Raw genomic sequence first — 19,856 nt, forward strand, 5'->3', positions numbered from 1 at the left:
TCTAGTAAAAAAAAAACTCATCATAGAAACTTGGATTGAAATTGTGTATGTCAGATGCTTTTCGTCTACAAAAGACTCATCAGTGATGCTCAAATCAATAAAGTTAAACAGGCCAAATAAAGTACGAAGTTGAAGGCCATTGCGAACCCAAAAGACCATTTTCCTAAATGGGTAGATTTTTTGTTAGATAAGAATATACGTTTTAGAGTATAAAGTAACTTTTCAAGGAGACACACTGACCCTCGACGGAGCGCAGCTTGTCCAAGACTTCGTCATTTATCAATGAGTTCCTAAGGAGCACTAGTCAAAGTTTTTGTTGAACATGTATTTGATTAACATCTTAATGAAAACTTTTAAAGTTATTGTACAATTGGACAAATAAACCAGTTAAAGCATTAGAAATATATTTTGATCATAACAGAGAAGAATGTTAAAAATTAAACTGGGAGAATAAAATTGAGAAAATGGACAAATTATTTCATTTACAGGGGAAACGTAATTTAACTTTAATTGGGAAATTTTACCACATTTTTGGCAAATGCCTGTACAGTTCCAGAGAAATATAGAAAAGATATAGAAAGTAAATGCTATAAATACATCTGGGATGGTAAACCAAATAAGGTTAAAAGAAATACCATGATTAAGTGGTACGAAGAAAGGGGAGGGTTACACATGATTGATATACAAAGTTATTTTATGTCTCTTAAAGCATCTTGGGTAAGTAAACTCATTAGTAACAGTATGTCAAACTGGAAGTTGATTGCTTTAAAATATCTCAATGTGGTTGGTATAAATTGGTTGATTTTTAAGATGAATTTTGAAGAGAAGAAAATACTAGATTATATCAAACACATCCCTGAATTTTAAAGAGAAGTTTTTAAATGCTGGGTAATATCAGATGATGGACAGACAAAAAACCTACCAACTTTACAGAAATAAGAAAACCGGTAAAAAGTTAAATCACAAAAATACTGAACTCCGAGGAAAATTCAAAACAAAAAGTCACTAATCAAATGGCAAAATCAAAAGCACAAACACATCAAACAAATGGACAACAATTTCGGGAAACAAACCATTATTTTTGAAAATTTGATAAAGAGTCACTTGATATTTTCACTGATGTTATAGATGACACAGGTGATATATCTGAACATTTTATTTTGCAAAAATTAGTGTCTGTAAGAGTAATTGGATAGCAGAAATAAATATTTTGAAAAGAGCCATCCCAAAAGACTGGCTTCAGATGTTAAAGTCTGACAGTTCAATTAAGAGTATTGTATATATTCCTAGACATAAATTATTTGGAAAGATGATTACAATGAGGCTTCAAGTTTTTCAACAAACATATTATACAAATCAATTTGTAAAGATAAAACTGAACCCTCAATTGGTGTTAGCAAATGGATGCGTATTTTACAAATTAATGAGAACCTTGGTATTAATCAATTATATTTTTTCAAGTTTCATTATTTAGAAAAGAATAAATTAAAAAATATATAGATGGAAACTTTTACAATTCATTTTACCAACAAAATACTTATTATTTAAATGGAAACAGAAGAACGACGGTCTATGTAATGTATGTAATGAAGAAGATAATAACCACTTTTTTTTTTATTTCTTATGGATTTTTAGAAAAGTTTTGGAGAAGTATTTATTAGTTAATGAGAAAATCAAATTTAGATTTAAGCGTATTTTTAAAGCAATTAATCTTTGGATATTAGATTTTTACCAAAATTATTTTGGTCTGAATTATTTCTTAACAATTTTAGGTTTTCTAAATATTCAAATTATATTATCTATCTAATCAGAAATTTTTGTTCAATAATACATAAAAAGATATAACGAAAACAGAACAATGAAATGAAATGCATTATTGAAGTCACTAAACAGAAGTATACACAATTGAATAGATAAAAACATAATGCATAAAACTTTTGTAAAATTGTATTTCAATAAATGTGTATATACATATATATCAACAGCTGATTACTAACATGGGGTAATCAGTGGAATATTACTGGATACATCAAGAAAAGCTTGGATTCTCCATGTAACAATGTAACAATCATATTTGGTAAATTGACCCTAGATGTACCGGATTCCAACACGGGCTTTTTTTTATTTTTTTCAAACAACTGATATTTTAATGCAAGTCTCTGTTCTTTTATTTACAATATTTTAGACTTGTGACGATTTGGAACTTGACACATTATATAGTTGTATATAGATGTCATTGATTATTTGTTTCGTTGGGTTGCTGCCTCATAAACTTAACTAAGCACATATTCTTATATAATCTTGATGAACTTTGAAATACCCACTTGCAGTGGAAATTTGTTTACAGATCAATGATTTTTATTACACTTCAATACCAATTGGTAGACACGTGCGTGATGGCAACGGAACGTATACACGGCTGTCATTCGGTACATCGAGAACAAATTCGCTGGAGAGAAAAATATTAGTATATAATTTCCCGAAAACCTCATTTATATCTTCAACTTTCTACATATTGTATTACATTTTATAAATCCTTGGTGGTCTTTTCTGATCCATATATATAAAATTTTGACTTGGATGGAGAGTTGTCTCATTGGCACTCATACCACATCTTCTTATATCTATATATATCTGTAGAACCAAATTGATGTTTAGATTTAAAACAATTCAAATTAATATGTGGGTTATGGATATCTACATATACATAAAGAGCGTTGACAATAATACAGATAATGTCACTGAGAGAAATAGTCTTTTTTCATTTAAATCATTTCCTACAAAACTAAGAAATGAAAAGTAGATAAACAATTCTATCAATTCAGATGCAAGAAGTGAAACTTTTTCTTTCTTAATGGCAGAGTGATTCACAATATTACGTTTTTTGATAACCATTATACATGTATTCCTCATTTTTTGTACAATTTTCAGTTACAGTGCATAATGATTTTTGATAATTAAATTTAGGTTGAATACCTAGTCAATAACCACAATTAATCTGTCAATAGATTTTCTTTTTTGATAAAACATTTTTACTGAAAATATAAAATAATGAAATATCGAACTACATGGAAATTTCAAAACGGAAAGTTCTTTATTAAATGGCAAAATCAAAAGCTGAAACACATCAAACGAATGAAAACAACTGCCATAATTTTGACTTGGTACAGGCATTTCCTTATGTTGAAAATTGTGGATTAAACCTGGTTTTAAAGCTTTTAGTTCTGATTTGAATTTTAAAAGTAGGATCTTTTAAATACGAAAGTTCAGAATTATCATTCAGTACACATGTATATGAATTTTGAGATTCATTATTCGTTATTAAGTCACAGTTTAAAGCTGAATGAACTGATATCGAATGAGACAAATGACTTCTGAACTAATATAATAAAAAGAAATCGAGTGAAATCTTTAGTGTTTAATAAGCTATAGAAAATCTCAAATAAAATAAAAAGATCTGACAGCTTCAGAAGCTTAATTTCTATTCTTTGACCGTCATGCTAAATTTTTGTAAAGGGGAGAAATCGATCTACTATACTTAAAAATTCACAATTACATGTCATAACTGTCGATATTTATCTCTCTACATTCTTTCATCTAACACTTTATTCGGTAGAGGTACACAAAAAGTATAACATAATTTAATTTGTATGCTAACCCGTATATTTCAGATGTAGTTTTAATAGTATGACAAAGTTGTGGAAAATACCTTCCAAGCTACATGAAATTCTGAAATGAAAATATAATATCTTCCTTGTAGAATGCATACGATATTGTTCACCGAAAATAAGCATACAGGATAAACAGTTTTTACGAAAGTTCTATTTTTAAATTTCAATGAGGAGAAAAAAGCTCGCAAATAGTCAATTTTTGAGATTTGTTTCAAATGCTTACTTGATTAATGTATATAACTTAACAATGCATTGTATAAGAGTAACATGACGGGTGTCACATGTAGAATAGGATCTAATAACCCTTCTGGAGCACCTGAGATCACCCCTGGTATTTGGTGGGGTTGGTGTTGCCCATTCTTTGTTTTATATGTTGTGATTTGTAAACTGTTGTTTGTCTTTTGATCTTTTTTCGTTTTGTCCTATGGTATAATCAGTTCGTTTTCGACTTTTGAATTGAGTTTGACTATCCCTTGATATCTCTCTCTTACGTATCACATTTTCCCTTTGTTAATACAAATAACAACCCCGGCTTATAATAAAAAACCAAATAGACGAACAATAATATAACCAAACAAACGAAGAAACAAACAAATAAAAGAAACAAACAATAGCTGAAATGAATATTATCAGACACAAAACTGTTTTGACATCCAATGACCTAGTATGATCATTCATTGGCTGGCTAAAATGAAATGTTCATCTGTTGCGCCAACGTATTACGTTGTTTTAACAATGGATATTCAAAGGCATGTGGTTGCCAAATGTTTCTCATTGCTTAAAACAAATAACTAAAAAAAAAAAATTAAAAAATAACACAGCCGTAAACCTTGTGTTTTGATTAACAAATGGCATGTTAGTAATGTTTTGATTAACAAATATATATGTGTTTGCGTAAAATAATCTTAATCGATAGTCGATGACACACGACTTAATTATATAAAGGTAATTTAATCGGTATAATGTTATAGAGAAAGTCCAAATAACTGTCCATTCCTGGGAAATAATGGAGCGGATGCCCATTATTTCCCAGGAATGGACAGTTATTTGGACTTTCGCTAACTTAAAATATACCTTAAATTTAAAAAAAAAATATTCAGATGTTAACATTTTAAAGAATTTAATTTCATTTTGTAATGGTTTTCTTTTCATTTTCCCCGTGTTGTACCCAATAATCTACAGGGTAAATTTGAGATCAAGCAGACGATCTACTCACGTAACGAACTATTTATGAACAGTAGAATAATTACTATAAAAAATCTTGAATAAAGTTCATCCAAATTTATGTTTTAAGATCGTTTTTACCCGATCGGATACTACCCGTCACAGAAATTCAGTCAAGATTTGCTTCGGAAAAACAAATTGTGGATAATGTTGTGGAATTTTAGTGAATACGACACTATATATTATATTCTATTATATTATACGATAGAACTACGACTCGCAAATAAAAGCTGTTTATTAATAATGAGATATTTGGTGTTCATTGTATTACTACGATCCAAATTTAAAAAAAACGAATATCAGCCGTTTGAGTAAGTTTTTATCTTCGTGCAATATCGCGTTTCGTCCTTTAAAGAAAGTGCCCATGGAAATATCCAAAGGGCAAAACGCCCGGATGAGTGAAGATGGACAATAGAAAATAACTCTCCATTCCTGAAAAATAATGTAGAGCTTGAACAAAAGATTGACGTCGCAGGTGTATTTTAATAACAAATACGGGTTATGTTTTTTAAGGAATGACTGTAATATTTTTTCTGTCTATGAAGAAATAACATTGTTTATGTTATTTCGAATAGACAGAAAAAATATTACAGTCATTTCTTATAATTTAATTCTAAATTCTGTTTTAAACCGGAGTAAACCATGAAAAAACGTTGATGAGTGAGCTGATAAACAAAAAAACGTCAGCCAATCAGAAGACGCGTTACATCCAAAATTAAATTATTCGAAGATAAACATTACGGTTTTTTCTCTATTTTATTTTTTTTTGTGGGCCTCACATTGATAACAGGACATATGAAATAAAAAAAAAATAGCAAATATCAAAATAAGTAAAACAAATTTTATCATAAAACAAACGGAAACCAGAAAAAAAATATAAATAAAGTACATTGAACACTCCAACGATTACAGTAGCTTGTAAATTCAAATATAATGCTAATGAAATTAAACTCCAAGAAATATCATTCAAGAATCATACAAATCCTGTCGTTTCGAAGCAAATTTACGTCTAGGTTTTGTGTGATAACAAATCGTGACTCGTCAATTTAATGAGTTTCGTTGTAGAAATAGCTGTACAGCTTAGAAAAGTAACTAAGGTTTTGAATGCTGTAGAATGTCAATAAAGGAGATTCTGGGTATGTCAATGAGACAGCATTACACATTTACAAATAACCAAAAGATAATTAATCATAATTCTATAAGAAATACAGAAAAAGGAAATTTGAAAATAGTCAAATAAAAAAAAGCTAACATTAGTTGAAACGTTTATAGTCGTTATCCTCCTGCCCCTAATTTTAACTGAATGATCGTCCCCTTACAATCTTAATTTGTACTTATTTTTCTTTCTTTTTTTTTTGTTACCGTATCTGTGTTTCACTATATATCCATGTACGTTCATATATAGAAACACACGATACTTTGTAGGTTGTTGTGTCAACAAAACCCCTATAACATTGCATTCTATATAACTGTCATACAAGGGAGAGGTTTAACTAGCTATCAAACCAGATTTAATCCTCCATTTTCTACATAAGGAAATGTCTGTACCAAATTACTCAAAGGAACTTACTTTAAATAGATCTAACATAAACAGCAGTAGTTGTCCTTTTCTAGATTTAGACATTTCAATTTCTAAAGGGAAACTCCATACTAAAAATTACTACAAAAGAGAATATTTTTCATTCCCTACTGTTACTTTTCCTTTTTTGGACGACGATGTTCCTTTGGCTCCATCATACGGTGTTAATATATCCCAACTCGTTCGATATGCCCGTGTGTGTAGTGATGTGATAGATTTTAACGAACGTACTCAATGCATCACTCGTAAATTATTAAGTCAGGGAGTTCGCTACCTTAAATTACTTAAAACATTTACTAAATTCTTTCATAGATACAAAGATTTGATTAGTAAATTTGGCTGTAAATTTATGAAAACGGTATTCCACATCCTAAATTTTACGGTAATATTGTACTAAAAGCGCGGAAATCACTATGTAATCCGTGTAAACTCATCGACCCTTTTGACAAACTTATTAGTAAAGGTTATCTTATTAATGTTGTAATAAGATCTTTGAATATTGTTTACATTGGCACTAACATCTATTTCGTCATCAACAAATTAAAACATAAACTAAATTTGTATTCTTTTCGAATGGTTATTGGGATGTATAAATACACATCCACGTTAATTTTCTATTTAGAGATTGCTTTATTTATATATAACATGATACAAATTTATTATAAGGTTAAATCCTAACGACCCTACTGTCTGTCGATACTTTTATTTTGGCATTGCACAAGTCATGTCTTCTATGGCATTAAAACACTAAATCCATACCTGTTAACTGACCCGTATCCTCCGTGTCACACCCGAGAATTCACCCCTTACCCGGTTTTTTTTTAAATACCCACCGGGTGGCTACAACAACCCAGGATATTAGAAAATGACCCGTTTTCACTCCCGTATTTCTGACCAGTATTGTTTCCGGTATATAGGAGTCAAATATACTTTCGAATTGCTCGGCGTTTTTCCTTTGAAAAGGTAAACAATTGAAATTATAATTTGCTTATTTACCGTGCAGGAATGGCAGCTATCAAAACTTTACATTTGATTGAAAAGTAACAATTCGAGGATTGCTTGTTAATTGTACCACAGAAAGTTGAAGCCAGTAAAGCTTGACATACAATTCTATGTCCTGATTAAATGATTTGTCGTTTGCAAATATAAAATATCCTGTAGACATGGTAGAAATCCTTTTAAAACAATTTGAACCTTTTAATACATTTCTGCTGGAGAGAATTATTTTGTTATCACTTAAATGTAAAAGCTTTAAATCAAATCCATATGCTCTAGATATTACACTGAAAGAAAACACACTAAGTTCTTTCTATTTATCTTCCTCCTGTGTATAGAAGCACATCAGCTATAATATTGGTTTCTAATTACATGTATAGCTTGGGTTTATGACATTCATTAATAAGAAGAAGTAAACTAGTGTGAATAAAACAATAAAAGGGCATTGTTTTAGAAAGATATTTAATTAATGATAAATATTTATATACTTAACAAATACAAAAGTGATTATTTTTAGGAAACTCAGTGGTACATGTATATGTTATCGTATATAAAAAAAAACTCTCAATACTAAAATTGGACCGAAAAAGTTCGTACGCGTTATGACCTGACTTTTTCTTCATCATTGCAGGTCATGACCTGCATTTTCAGTTTCAGAGGTTGACATGTATGACTAAATCCCTGGGATGTGTTTTAACTGATTTAACTCTGATGCATGATTTTTCATTGTTAATTGTTTTTGGCTTTTAACTAGCTTTCAGTAACTGCGAGTACTCTCAAATCGTACTTTCGTGTCAATTTGACCTGTTGACACAATTTGTAATGCATTTCTGTAATTCAATGTTTACTTATTTTGTGTTATATCTCGTCTCACTATTTTTAATATGTTCCACCTTTAATAAGTATTTAGTATGACGATAGATTTTCACTTCTGTACTCGTACTCGAAACAACAAATTTATTGATTTTGTAAAAAAATGTTTACTTCCGTACTCCTAACAACAAAATTTTTATATTTAAATTTTCCTGTGTACGTTGTTTTATTTAACGCCATTTTGTCCCTGACAAAAAACAAAAAAACAAAACAAAACGAAACAAAACAATTCTTTTATCTTAATCATATATCCTCACAATGGATCTGAAAACCTCAATAAAGCTTAAAGGGTAGCCAAAATCAATCGCTGACTTTTAAAACTCTTTCCATTTTTCAATGGACATAATATTTGTTTATATTAAGAATTAAAAGAAAGAATAGAAATTGTGGTCTTTGCTTATTCATCTTTTACTTTTAATGGAATTTGCATGTGATGAATAATAACTGCTTTTGACCTCAAACTTATGTTACTTCAGAAACATGCAATAATTTAATTTTATGATCGATATGTTTTTCGTGGTGTTGAATGTTTATGATATTGTAATAAGAACAAATTGTGGTATATAAAGGAAAGCAGCTTTTTAGTTAATACAGGGTTCCAGCATTGTGATATATCCATTGTAGTCCTACTGTCGTACCAAGGTAAAATATATATTTTCATAATTTCTTATAAAATTAAAATGGTTTAGGCGATTTGATAATGTTTTTTGTTTTCGACAATTTGAAATAAATTATTGAATTTGAATGACAAAAATATGAAGAAAAGACCTTTAAATATAAAAAAAAAGCATTCGCTGATGTTCTCTTTATAATTATAAATTGTACTCTAAAGAGTCTCTGGCTTGTTTTCTTTTATGTACAGGCTTGTAAATATCTGTGTGTGTTACATTTTAATGTTGTGTTTTTGTTGTGTCGTTGTTATCCTCTTATATTTGATGCGTTTCCCTCAGTTTTATTTTGTAACCCGGATTTGTTTTTATCTCTATCTATTTATGAGTTTCGAACAGCGGTATACTACTGTTGCCTTTATTTATCGTTGTCAATATAATGGAATTTGATGCGACTGTCATACAAGTGAGAGGTTTAGCGCTATAAAACCAGGTTCAATCCACCATTTTCTACATAAGAAAATGCCTGTACCAAGAATTTTTGTGATTTAACTTTTTTCAATTTTAAAGAATCCCATTTTGTGTGAACATCATTTCAAATACCATCAAAAGTAGAATTTCAATACCATAAAAAGAAAAAGAATGCATCAGATGTGTTTACGTTCATTTTTAACTTTTGACAAACATATGGAGTGTTCTGAAACAGATTCGTTTTCTTAAAGCTGAATTTTCCACATCCAATTGCAAAGTATCCCTTAAGGTTATTTTGTTGTTTGCTTATCTCAGACATTACTGAAATTGCTTATAAAATATACTTAAAATCAAAAAATAAATACCGACACTAAATTATTCACACACAGTTGTTTTTGAAATAACTTTCCAAAGAGGTACCAAAATTTAAAAGGAAAAATGCATACATTAAGGAGGCACGAACAAAACTAAGACAAACAAACGACCTTAACATAAAAATAACAACAAAAGTATTACTACGCAAAGGAGATTATTCTTCTTGTTAATATGTAATGTTATCAAATTTGAAATAATTATAGTAAAAGAATCAGAGAAATCAAGTTATTGCCAAAGTCCTGAAAAAAAATCTGTTGGTATCTGCCGTTTATTATACAAACCATTTGGTTTTATTTATTTTATTGTATTTAAAACTTGAGATAATAATTGTCAATTATTTAATCCTTTTTAGTATCAAAAATGTGGTCTACTGGTTTTGTTCTCTTGTGTTCCTGTGCATTAGTATTAGTACAGGCGGCTGGAAAACCGATCTACAGGAGATACAATGGATATAACGGTTATGTAGGTTACAACGGATACAATGGCGGTGCAGGATACAATGGGGGTGCAGGATACAATGGCGGTGCAGGATACAATGGCGGTGCAGGATACAATGGTGGTGCAGGATACAATGGTGGTGCAGGATACAATGGCGGTGCAGGATACAATGGCGGAGCAGGATACACAGGCGGTGCAGGAAACAATGGTGGTGCAGGATATAATGGCGGTGCAGGATACAATGGCGTTGCAGGATACAATGGCGGAGCAGGATACAATGGCGGAGCAGGATACAATGGTGGTGCAGGATATAATGGCGGTGCAGGATACAATGGCGGTGCAGGATACAATGGCGGTGCAGGATACAATGGCGGTGCAGGATACAATGGCGGTGCAGGATACAATGGCGGTGCAGGATACAATGGCGGTGCAGGATACATTGGCGGTGCAGGATATAATGGCGGTGCAGGATACAATGGCGGTGCAGGATACAATGGCGGTGCAGGATACAATGGCGGTGCAGGATACAATGGTGGGGCAGGATACAATGGCGGTGCAGGAAGCAATGGTGGGGCAGGATACAATGGCGGTGCAGGAAACAATGGGGTAATGGAAGATTCTACCATTGCTTCAGTCGATTACGAAACTGTAGATACTGGGTATAATGGAAACGAAGGAATTGGATATAACGGAAACAGAGGAAGTGGATACTACGGGAAAAAAAGAATTGTATATGGGAAAAGAGTAAGTCTTATATCTAAATTTCCAGTCATTCTTATACCTTAACTGAAAGTCATTCTTATTTATCAAAACATCAAGTCATTATATATCCATACTTTAAGTCATTTTGATATATTTATTTCAAATAGTTACTTTCTATTGAAAAGAGACATTGATCTTAGAGGGAACAGCATGATTAAAAAAATACTGATTCAATTTGTTTCTTCTTTTTTATTAAATTTAATACAAAGTTGTTACCCACAATACAGATACCAAAGTTATATGCATTTTTGACATTTTTTTTGTAAAATGAACCCTTAATTTTTTATCTTTATTTAATACTTTGTTTTTATGATGAAAAACTTAAACGAGTTCTTATTCTTTTAATTTTCAATATGTTTAAACGTTTCTCCATTAGTAATGATATTTTATAATACCATAGGAAAACAACAAGTTATTAAAAATATTTTCTTTCTTTTTCCGTTTTAGTCATACGCCAAAGCCCCAAAAGTAAGTATATTTAATGTACAATTTGTGTTGTGCTTTTTTTCATGTTCTTGATATATTTTTATTTCATTTTTTGGATGAAGAAATTTGTTTTGAAAATCATGATGAATATAGAAAAATAAGAAACGAAATGAAATAGTCCACCAAAAATAACATTAAAAAAAAAACTTACGCTAGTTCCATGTTATATGAATCTCGGGAGATACATCACTGAAACAGCAACACAATGATCCAAAAACCATAAGTTATGATCCGTGATAATATAAGTTCTGTTTTCTATTTATTTACTTCAGCTATTTTATGGCGTTAATATGTAAGAGTGATTTAACACTTTAACAAACAATGTTAATATTTTCTTCCCATGATATTATTTTTTCTGTATCATTTTAGGGTGGTTACTAAGTAACCTGTCAACAAGATACAACCAGATTGTCAACGGCCAATTTCTGTATTTTTAGAAAATTTCTGTATATAGTTATATTAAATTTTGCATTGAAAGATAGTTTGTTAATGTTTTTAACATGTTAATATCTCTTTTCTTTAACAATCAAATGACAGTAAAACAATACATGATTTTATCAAAGATTAAACTTCACCTGACAAAGAGACCTTTACCCTCAAGGATGTAAAATCCAAACCTCCCGATAACTGTTATTCATTGTTCTAATAGAAATATAGTCCCGCTGGTAATGTTATTACTTGATTCTTTGGCATCGTAAAGAATGAATAATTAAGAGAGTTGTTAGCCATATGCCTGAAATATTGAGTTCCTCGGCCTATCAACTGGAAGAAGATGTTCAAGTTACCTATGGATGTAGTTAAGGACTATGCTATAAAAACGAGTAACTCACAAGCAATATGAACACAACCTAGACACTTTATCTGAATTGATCAAAGCTATTCGGCGATGTATTCAAAAGCGCATTCAAAATCTACGACGTACAATGTGCACACAGATTTTAAGCCTTTTCAAGAAGCTCGAGATTTTGGATACTTGTCTCTCTTCACGACAAATATGTTGTTGTTCCAGCATACAATGATCGGCAATCGAAAATCCATCCCTCTCTATGCAGCAACTTTCCAGCAGCGTCCGCAAATGAAGTATATATCTCACAGATGAAACGATTTTCGATAGCTTACATTTCCCATCATGATTTACTTGATAGAGGGTTGCTGCTAACAAGGAAGATATTAAACCAAAGGTTCTATACGGTAAAGTTGTGGTCATCACTTCGACAATTTTACGGAGGCTATCACGAGCTGAATTGCATTTATTTCCAGTGTCTGAGGGAGATATGAAGTTTTGTCCACGAGGGAACTACAGTACTATAGTGAATAATAATTTTTCACAGGTGACGACAGATATGTTCCAATTGTCATAACCTGACATCACCGAATCAAACTTCTCACCGAGTTTGTACTTACGAAGGGAACCACATGTGGAGCAGAATCTGGTTACCTTTTCAGAGAACCTGACATATCCACGGTTTTGGTGGGGTTCGTGTTGTTCATTCTTTATTTTTTCATGTTTTTTATACTGTTCTTCGTCTTTTGGTCGTTTTTTGATTTTTGCTATGGCGTTGTTAGTTTGTAATCAAGTTATGAGTTTGAATATCCCTATTGTATCTCAATCTTCTATTCTCCACTTTTGAATTCACATAAAAAAGAACGATCAAAATTATGCTGTCCATATACTGGATACCTAAACCCTACAAAAATCCTTAATTAAGAACGTCATTGTCCGGTTTGTCAAGATATTCGACTAAACACTTTGATAAATTTCTTACCCCATTCTTTTAACACTAAAGATGACCTTCAGAAATATTGCGATGATGTATATTCCACAGCTGTTTTCAATCAGATGCATCTTCTCAAAAATCCTTAAGATCTACTGCACAATCTTCAATCACATTCTTTAAAATTTTGCAGTAATATCATGAATTTAATTTTTTGTATACACTAACACTACTATACCCACTGTTCAACTGAAAGATCGAAAGCATCGTCGCATTAAACTGAGTTTTTTTCTAAAAAAAAATAGGAATTCGTAGATACAAATTTCTTGTTTTACGTTCGCAAAAACTCTTCCTTTGTAAAGAAGCGCACCAATTCCGAAAACAAATACACCGAAGATGATATCATCAAACGCTGGACTTTAGATGGTCAACATATTTGTTGAGTTTGTGGGTCGATATTTCAACAGACAGTCGGTATTTCAATGTGTACTTATAGTGCATCCCTACTAGCCAAATTATTTTTGTTTTCATATATAGCAGAATTCATACAAAATCTTCTCAAAGAAACAAAAAGAAAAAAAACCACGCTAAGTTCTTTAATTTCACTTTCTGATACATTTTTGTTGTACTTTCATTCTATAACCCTCATTTCAGTCAGCGCTTGCATATCATATGTCCCAATGGATACTATAAAAACTAGTAGGTATGCTTCATATATTTTCCTCGATTTTTACACAGATGGACGATTGCAAACTAGAATATATGACAAACGTGATTATTTGAACTTTTTAATAGCGAACTTTTCTTTTCTCAGCAGTAGCATACGTCTGCTCCATCGTATGGTGTTTACATATCTCAATTGATATGTTATGCTTGTGCATGTTCAAGCCCTACGGACTTCATTAGCAGGAATATTCTCCGTACATTAAAACTGATTTAACGAAGGTAGAAGGAAGAACGACTGAACTCGACACTACATAATTTTTACGGTTATCCTCACGATTCGGTAAACATATAAAATTTGTCTATGTTTCAACTTATTTACGACATGTTTTCGAAGTCCTTTTGGAGTTAATTCGAATCCTTAATATGTGTTTGTTACCTTGAATAGTCTTTTAAATTGATTTATGAGATAAAACCATCAGTAAACTACTGTTTCTCGTGCTTATTCTTAAACACTATCATAATTTCGCTGAATAGTGCATTAAAACTAGAAAAAAAAGGATAATATTTTGATATCATAATTTGTTTCCACTTAAAATGAAATTAATGACTAATTGAAAGGTCTTTATTTAAACCGAATGATCTATAAAAATTTCAGATTCACAATTTACTACATATTAATAATCTAGAAAATAATGCAAAAACATTCATTTGTCAAACATTTCCGTGATTAAGATAAGGTTCTTATTTTATAACTTTTTGATTATATCTTGTCGATTTTTGGTCAGACGTGCTTTAACCACCTATAATGAAAGCAATTGTAAAAATATATCAATTTTCTTTTAAATCTTATTAACCTAGACAAAAAAAGTACGAAACCAAATTCAGTTCAGAAACTTCTAAAAATGAGGCCAAACCCGACACGTTTCTACAGTGAAATTGGTTTGAAGAATATAACAATTAGCAAAACCCTTACTTCATAGCATGCAACAAATAGTCCCCAACATATGACAAAAGTTATACTATTCAAACGAGAAAACTAATGGCCTGGGTAATTTACCAAACAATAAACGAAAAATGACATCTGTGGATTCATTTGATTTTTTCGTGGATATCAATTTTCGTGGATATTTGATTTTGTGGTTTTGCCAAAGTATGTATAAATGCCAATAGAAAATTTGTTCTTCGTTGAGCATTTGATTTCGTAGTTTACCTATACCAACGTAATCCTCAAAAATTGGTATCCAACGAATAATAATGAATCCACAGTATAATAAATGGCAACACACAACAACTAATTTAAATGCACAGGCATAATTTGACGGGGATAATGTTTGCAGGCGCCTAACCTTCTTCCCGCTGAAATAGGACAGTGGTGAAACAGCATAAGCAAAGACTATAAAAATTAGATGAGATGTACTTTATTCATTAGATCGATACAAAGCACACAAACAATTAACAAAAAAACAAGACACACATAACTGTTCGTCTGTTCGAGAGTATTGCAAGCTAGTTCAGAGTCAATTACAATTAATAGAAAAAAAATGTATCCAAGACAAAATATCTTTCCGTCCGGTCTTGCTATTGTTCTGACACGTTCGTGTCTAGCCGCCAGATTTTTATGAAGCAACGATTTTGGAGGCAATTATCATCGCCGATCAAGTATTTTTGTCTTGCTTAAGCTAATAAAATTAGTACAGATCAATTATATCAGTAGGAAATATGTCACTTTGAAAATTTAATTAATATTGAAAAATGCCCCTCATGCATTCTCACACCTATAATTCTTGTCAAACTGATTAAAATACAGATCCCGTGTCCAAGCTTTGCTAATAAGAATCTGACAAAACACCCAATTTGATTTTCGGTTATGCAATTTATTACATCAGCAAATGATATTTCAGCCTTTAAATATCAGAAGGTGTGTATTAATCCGACAATTTCTTGTCGAGATTCTAATGATACGTGTATGAAAGATTTATATCATCAAGGATTTCTACAAGTTTAATAAACAGCTTTTCTTGTTGGACATCTATGAACAAATTCAAAAGACCCCCCCCCCCCCAAAAAAAAAAAAAAACAACAAAAAAAAAAAAAACAAAATAAAAACAAAAATATGTATATATTGGAGTTTTGTCCTTTGACAGATAAAATAAATGTATTGGTTGGAATGTTGGAACAATGTTCTTTTTATCTTGACTATATTGCCTAAAATGGATTTGAAAATCTCAAATAAGCCTAAGGGGTTTACCCAAACCAATTATTGACTTGTCAAACTATTTCCATTTTTCGATGTAGAAAGAAAAGAAATTGAAGTTTTTGCTCATTCAACTTTTACTTTTAATTGAAATTTGCACGTGAAGATTAATAACTGCTTTTGACCTCAAACTTATCGAACTTCAAAAACATACAATAATTAAATTTCATGATCGATATGTCATTCGTGGTGTTGAATGTTTATGATATTGTAATAAGAACAAATCATGGTATATAAAGGAAAGCAGCTTTGTAGTTAATACAAGGTTCCAACATTGTGATATATCCATTGTAGTCCTCAGTCATACTAAGGTAAGATATATGTTTTCAAAATTTTTACTGTTAAAATTATAAAAAATTAGTAGAATATATAATTTTTTTCAACATTTTGAAATGAATCAAAAAACTATGACGAAAAGGCCTAAAAGTACAGAATGAGTCACTGTCTTGTTTTGATTTAAGTTTAGGCTTGAATATACTTTACAAAAGGAATGCATTCTTCAACTTTAAAGAGTTTCCTTTTGTGTGAACAGCATTTCAAATACGATATGAATTGGTATCGAATGTCTCCATACGTACCTAATGATAACATATTAAACGTATACATCAGATTTCTTCACGTACATTTTTAACCTTTGACAAATATAAAAGTAAGGCTATTGTTTTGAAACAGATTCAATTTCTTAAAATAAATTTTCCACGTCCATTGAAAAGTACTCCTTTTGGTACGTTTGTTGTTTTCTTATCTCAGACATTAATAAAATTATTTATAAAATATGTTTAAAATCAAAAAAATATACCGACACTAAGTTATGTGCACACACACACACACGTTTTATTGAAATAAATTTCCCAAGGAATTCCAAAAGTTTCAAATAAAAAATGCATGCAAATTATAGGAGCCACGAACAAAACTAAAACTATGAAAAATCCTTAACATAACAGCAACAAATGAGATTTACCTTATTGTTTCTATGTTACTGTACGAAATTTGAAATTCCGAAATTATAGTAAAAGAATCTTAGAAATCAAGTTATTTCCAAAGTTCTGAATAATAATCTGTTGATGTCTGTCGTTAAGTATAGAAAGCGTATGATTTAATTTATTTTGTATTTTGAAATAGAGAAAATAATTGGCAATCATTGAAATCTTTTCAGGATCGAAAATGTGGTCTGCTGGTTTTGTTCTTTTGTGTTCCTGCACATTAGCATTAGTACAGGCGGCTGGAAGACCAAACTACAGGAGATACAATGGATATAACGGTTATGTAGGTTACAATGGATATAGAGGGGGAAACGGTTACAATGGCGGTGCAGGATACAATGGAGGTAATGGCTACAACGGAGGTGCAGGATACAATGGTGGTGCAGAATACAATGGTGGTGTAGGATACAATGGCGGTGCAGGATATAATGGTGGTGCAGGATACAATGGCGGTGCAGGATACAATGGCGGTGCAGGATACACAGGCGGTGCAGGATACAATGGTGGTGCAGGATACAATGGTGGTGCAGGATACAATGGCGGTGCAGGATACAATGGCGGTGCAGGATACACAGGCGGTGCAGGATACAATGGCGGTGCAGGATACACTGGCAGTGAAGGATACAATGGTGGTGCAGGATATAATGGCGGTGCAGGATACACAGGCGGTGCAGGATACATTGGCGGTGCAGGATACACAGGCGGTGCAGGATATAACGGCGGTGTAGGATACATTGGCGGTGCAGGATACAACGGCGGTGAAGGATACAATGGCCGTGCAGGATACAACGGTGGTGTAGGATACAATGGCGGTGCAGGATACAGCGGAGGTAATGGATACAATGGCGTTGGTGGATATAATGGTGGTAATGGTGGAGGTAATGGGGAAGGTGTAGGTGATTTTGCCATTGATCGAGTCGATTACGAAACTGTAGATACGGGGTACAATGGAAACGGATACAACGGAAACGGATACAACGGAAAACGAGGAACCTCATATGGGAAAAAGGTATGTGTTATTTCTAAACTTCAATTCATTCTTATATCCACACTTTTTAAAAGTCATTCTCATATATCAAAAAATCAAGTCATTCTCATATATCAAAATATCAAGTATATATCAAAATATCAAGTGATTCTCATATATCAAAACATCAAGTCATTCTTATATCCATACTTCAAGTCACTTAAATATCCACATTTCAGGTCATTCTTATATATCAAAACATGAAGTCATTGTTATATCCATATTCTAAGTCATTCTGAAATCGATACTTCAAATCGTTACTTTCCTTCGTAAAAAGACATTATTCTTAGATGGAACAGCATGATTTGACGAATTTATTTGTTTCTTCTTTTTCATAAATTTAATACATTCCAAAAAAATTGATATGTTTTTCATCATGTTAAATCTAAAGACAATACCATAAAACAGACAAGTCTGTATGAGAGACAAAGTTGTTTTCATCAATACAGACACCAAAGTAGTAGGTTTCAGTATATTTTTTTTTACTTTCTACATTTTTGAGTTTGTTAGTTGTAAAATCAACCCTTAATCTTTTTTGTTTTAATTATTAATATTTTTCATCCGGATGACGAACTTAAATGCTTTCTCATTCTTATAATTTTTAATTTGTTTCTCAGGTAGTAAAAATATTTCATAAAATCATACAAAAAACAAGTGATAAATAATATTTTTTATTCTTTTTCCGTTTTAGTCATACGGCAAACCCAGAAAAGTAAGTATGACTAACGCTTATTCATATTATGCTTTTTTCTTGTTCTTGGTCATTTATTTTGATAAGTTTTGATCTTTTTTTTTTAAATTCATGATAAATAAAGAAAATAAGAAACGGAACGAAAAAAGTCCACCAAAAATAATAATCATGAAAAACTTTACAAGTGTACCATGTTATATGAATCCTGAAAGATCCATCACTGAAACAGCAACACAATGATACGAATGCCATAAGAAACTGTACGTGTTTATATTAAGTTGGTTATTTTTTCATTTCAACAACCAGTAATCAAAATTTTTTTCTTTCTTTTTCCGTTTTAGCTATACGTCAAACTCCCAAAAGTAAGTATGATTAATGTATAGTTCGTTTTGACATCTATGCTTCAAATAGTTTGTTTCTATTGAAAAGAGACATTGATCTTAGAGGGAACAGCATGATTGATAAAACTGAATCAATTTGCCTCTTCTTTTTTTCTTAAATATAATACATTTATTTAACATTTTTTCATATATTTTTGGTCATGTTAAATATAATATCTTACTGTAAAATCGGACAATGCTGTATAACAATAACAGTTGTTACCCACAATACATATACCAAAGTTATAGGTTTCAGAATACACAATATTTTTGCTTACTACCTTTTTGACATTATTACTTGTAAAATTAACCCTCAATTTTTTATGTTTATTTTATACTTTTTTTTTCTGATAACAAACTTAAACGATTTTTATTAATTTAATTTTCAATATTTTTAAACATTTCTACAGTTAAAATGATATTATATAATACCATAGGAAAAAATAAGTAATTAAAAATATTTTCTTTCTTTTTCCGTTTTAGCCATACGCCAAAGCCCCAAAAGTAAGTATGATTAATGTATTATTCGTGTTGATACCTATGCTTCAAGTAGCTGCTTTCTATTGAAAAGAGACATTGATCTTAGAGGGAACAGTATGATTAAAAAAACTGAATAAATTTGTTTCTACTTTTTCTTAAATTTAATACATTCAACAT

General features: G+C 31.1%; 1 protein-coding gene across 1 annotated transcript in view; it reads left to right on the plus strand.

Moving 5' to 3' along the window:
* The first annotated feature begins 8,923 nt into the window (after window positions 1-8,923).
* LOC127698612 (uncharacterized) overlaps window positions 8,924-19,856 on the plus strand; it is an 85,557-nt gene continuing 74,624 nt past the window's right edge. The window contains exons 1-5 of the mRNA XM_052202158.1: window positions 8,924-8,985; window positions 10,150-10,979; window positions 11,445-11,465; window positions 19,161-19,181; window positions 19,683-19,703. Coding sequence (XP_052058118.1) covers window positions 10,158-10,979; window positions 11,445-11,465; window positions 19,161-19,181; window positions 19,683-19,703 — 885 coding nt within the window. The 5' untranslated portion in view covers window positions 8,924-8,985; window positions 10,150-10,157. The remainder of the gene's footprint in view (window positions 8,986-10,149; window positions 10,980-11,444; window positions 11,466-19,160; window positions 19,182-19,682; window positions 19,704-19,856) is intronic.

This window comes from Mytilus californianus, unplaced genomic scaffold (genome assembly GCF_021869535.1).
Source record: "Mytilus californianus isolate M0D057914Y unplaced genomic scaffold, xbMytCali1.0.p SCAF_4, whole genome shotgun sequence".
In the NCBI taxonomy this organism is placed as follows: domain Eukaryota; kingdom Metazoa; phylum Mollusca; class Bivalvia; order Mytilida; family Mytilidae; genus Mytilus; species Mytilus californianus.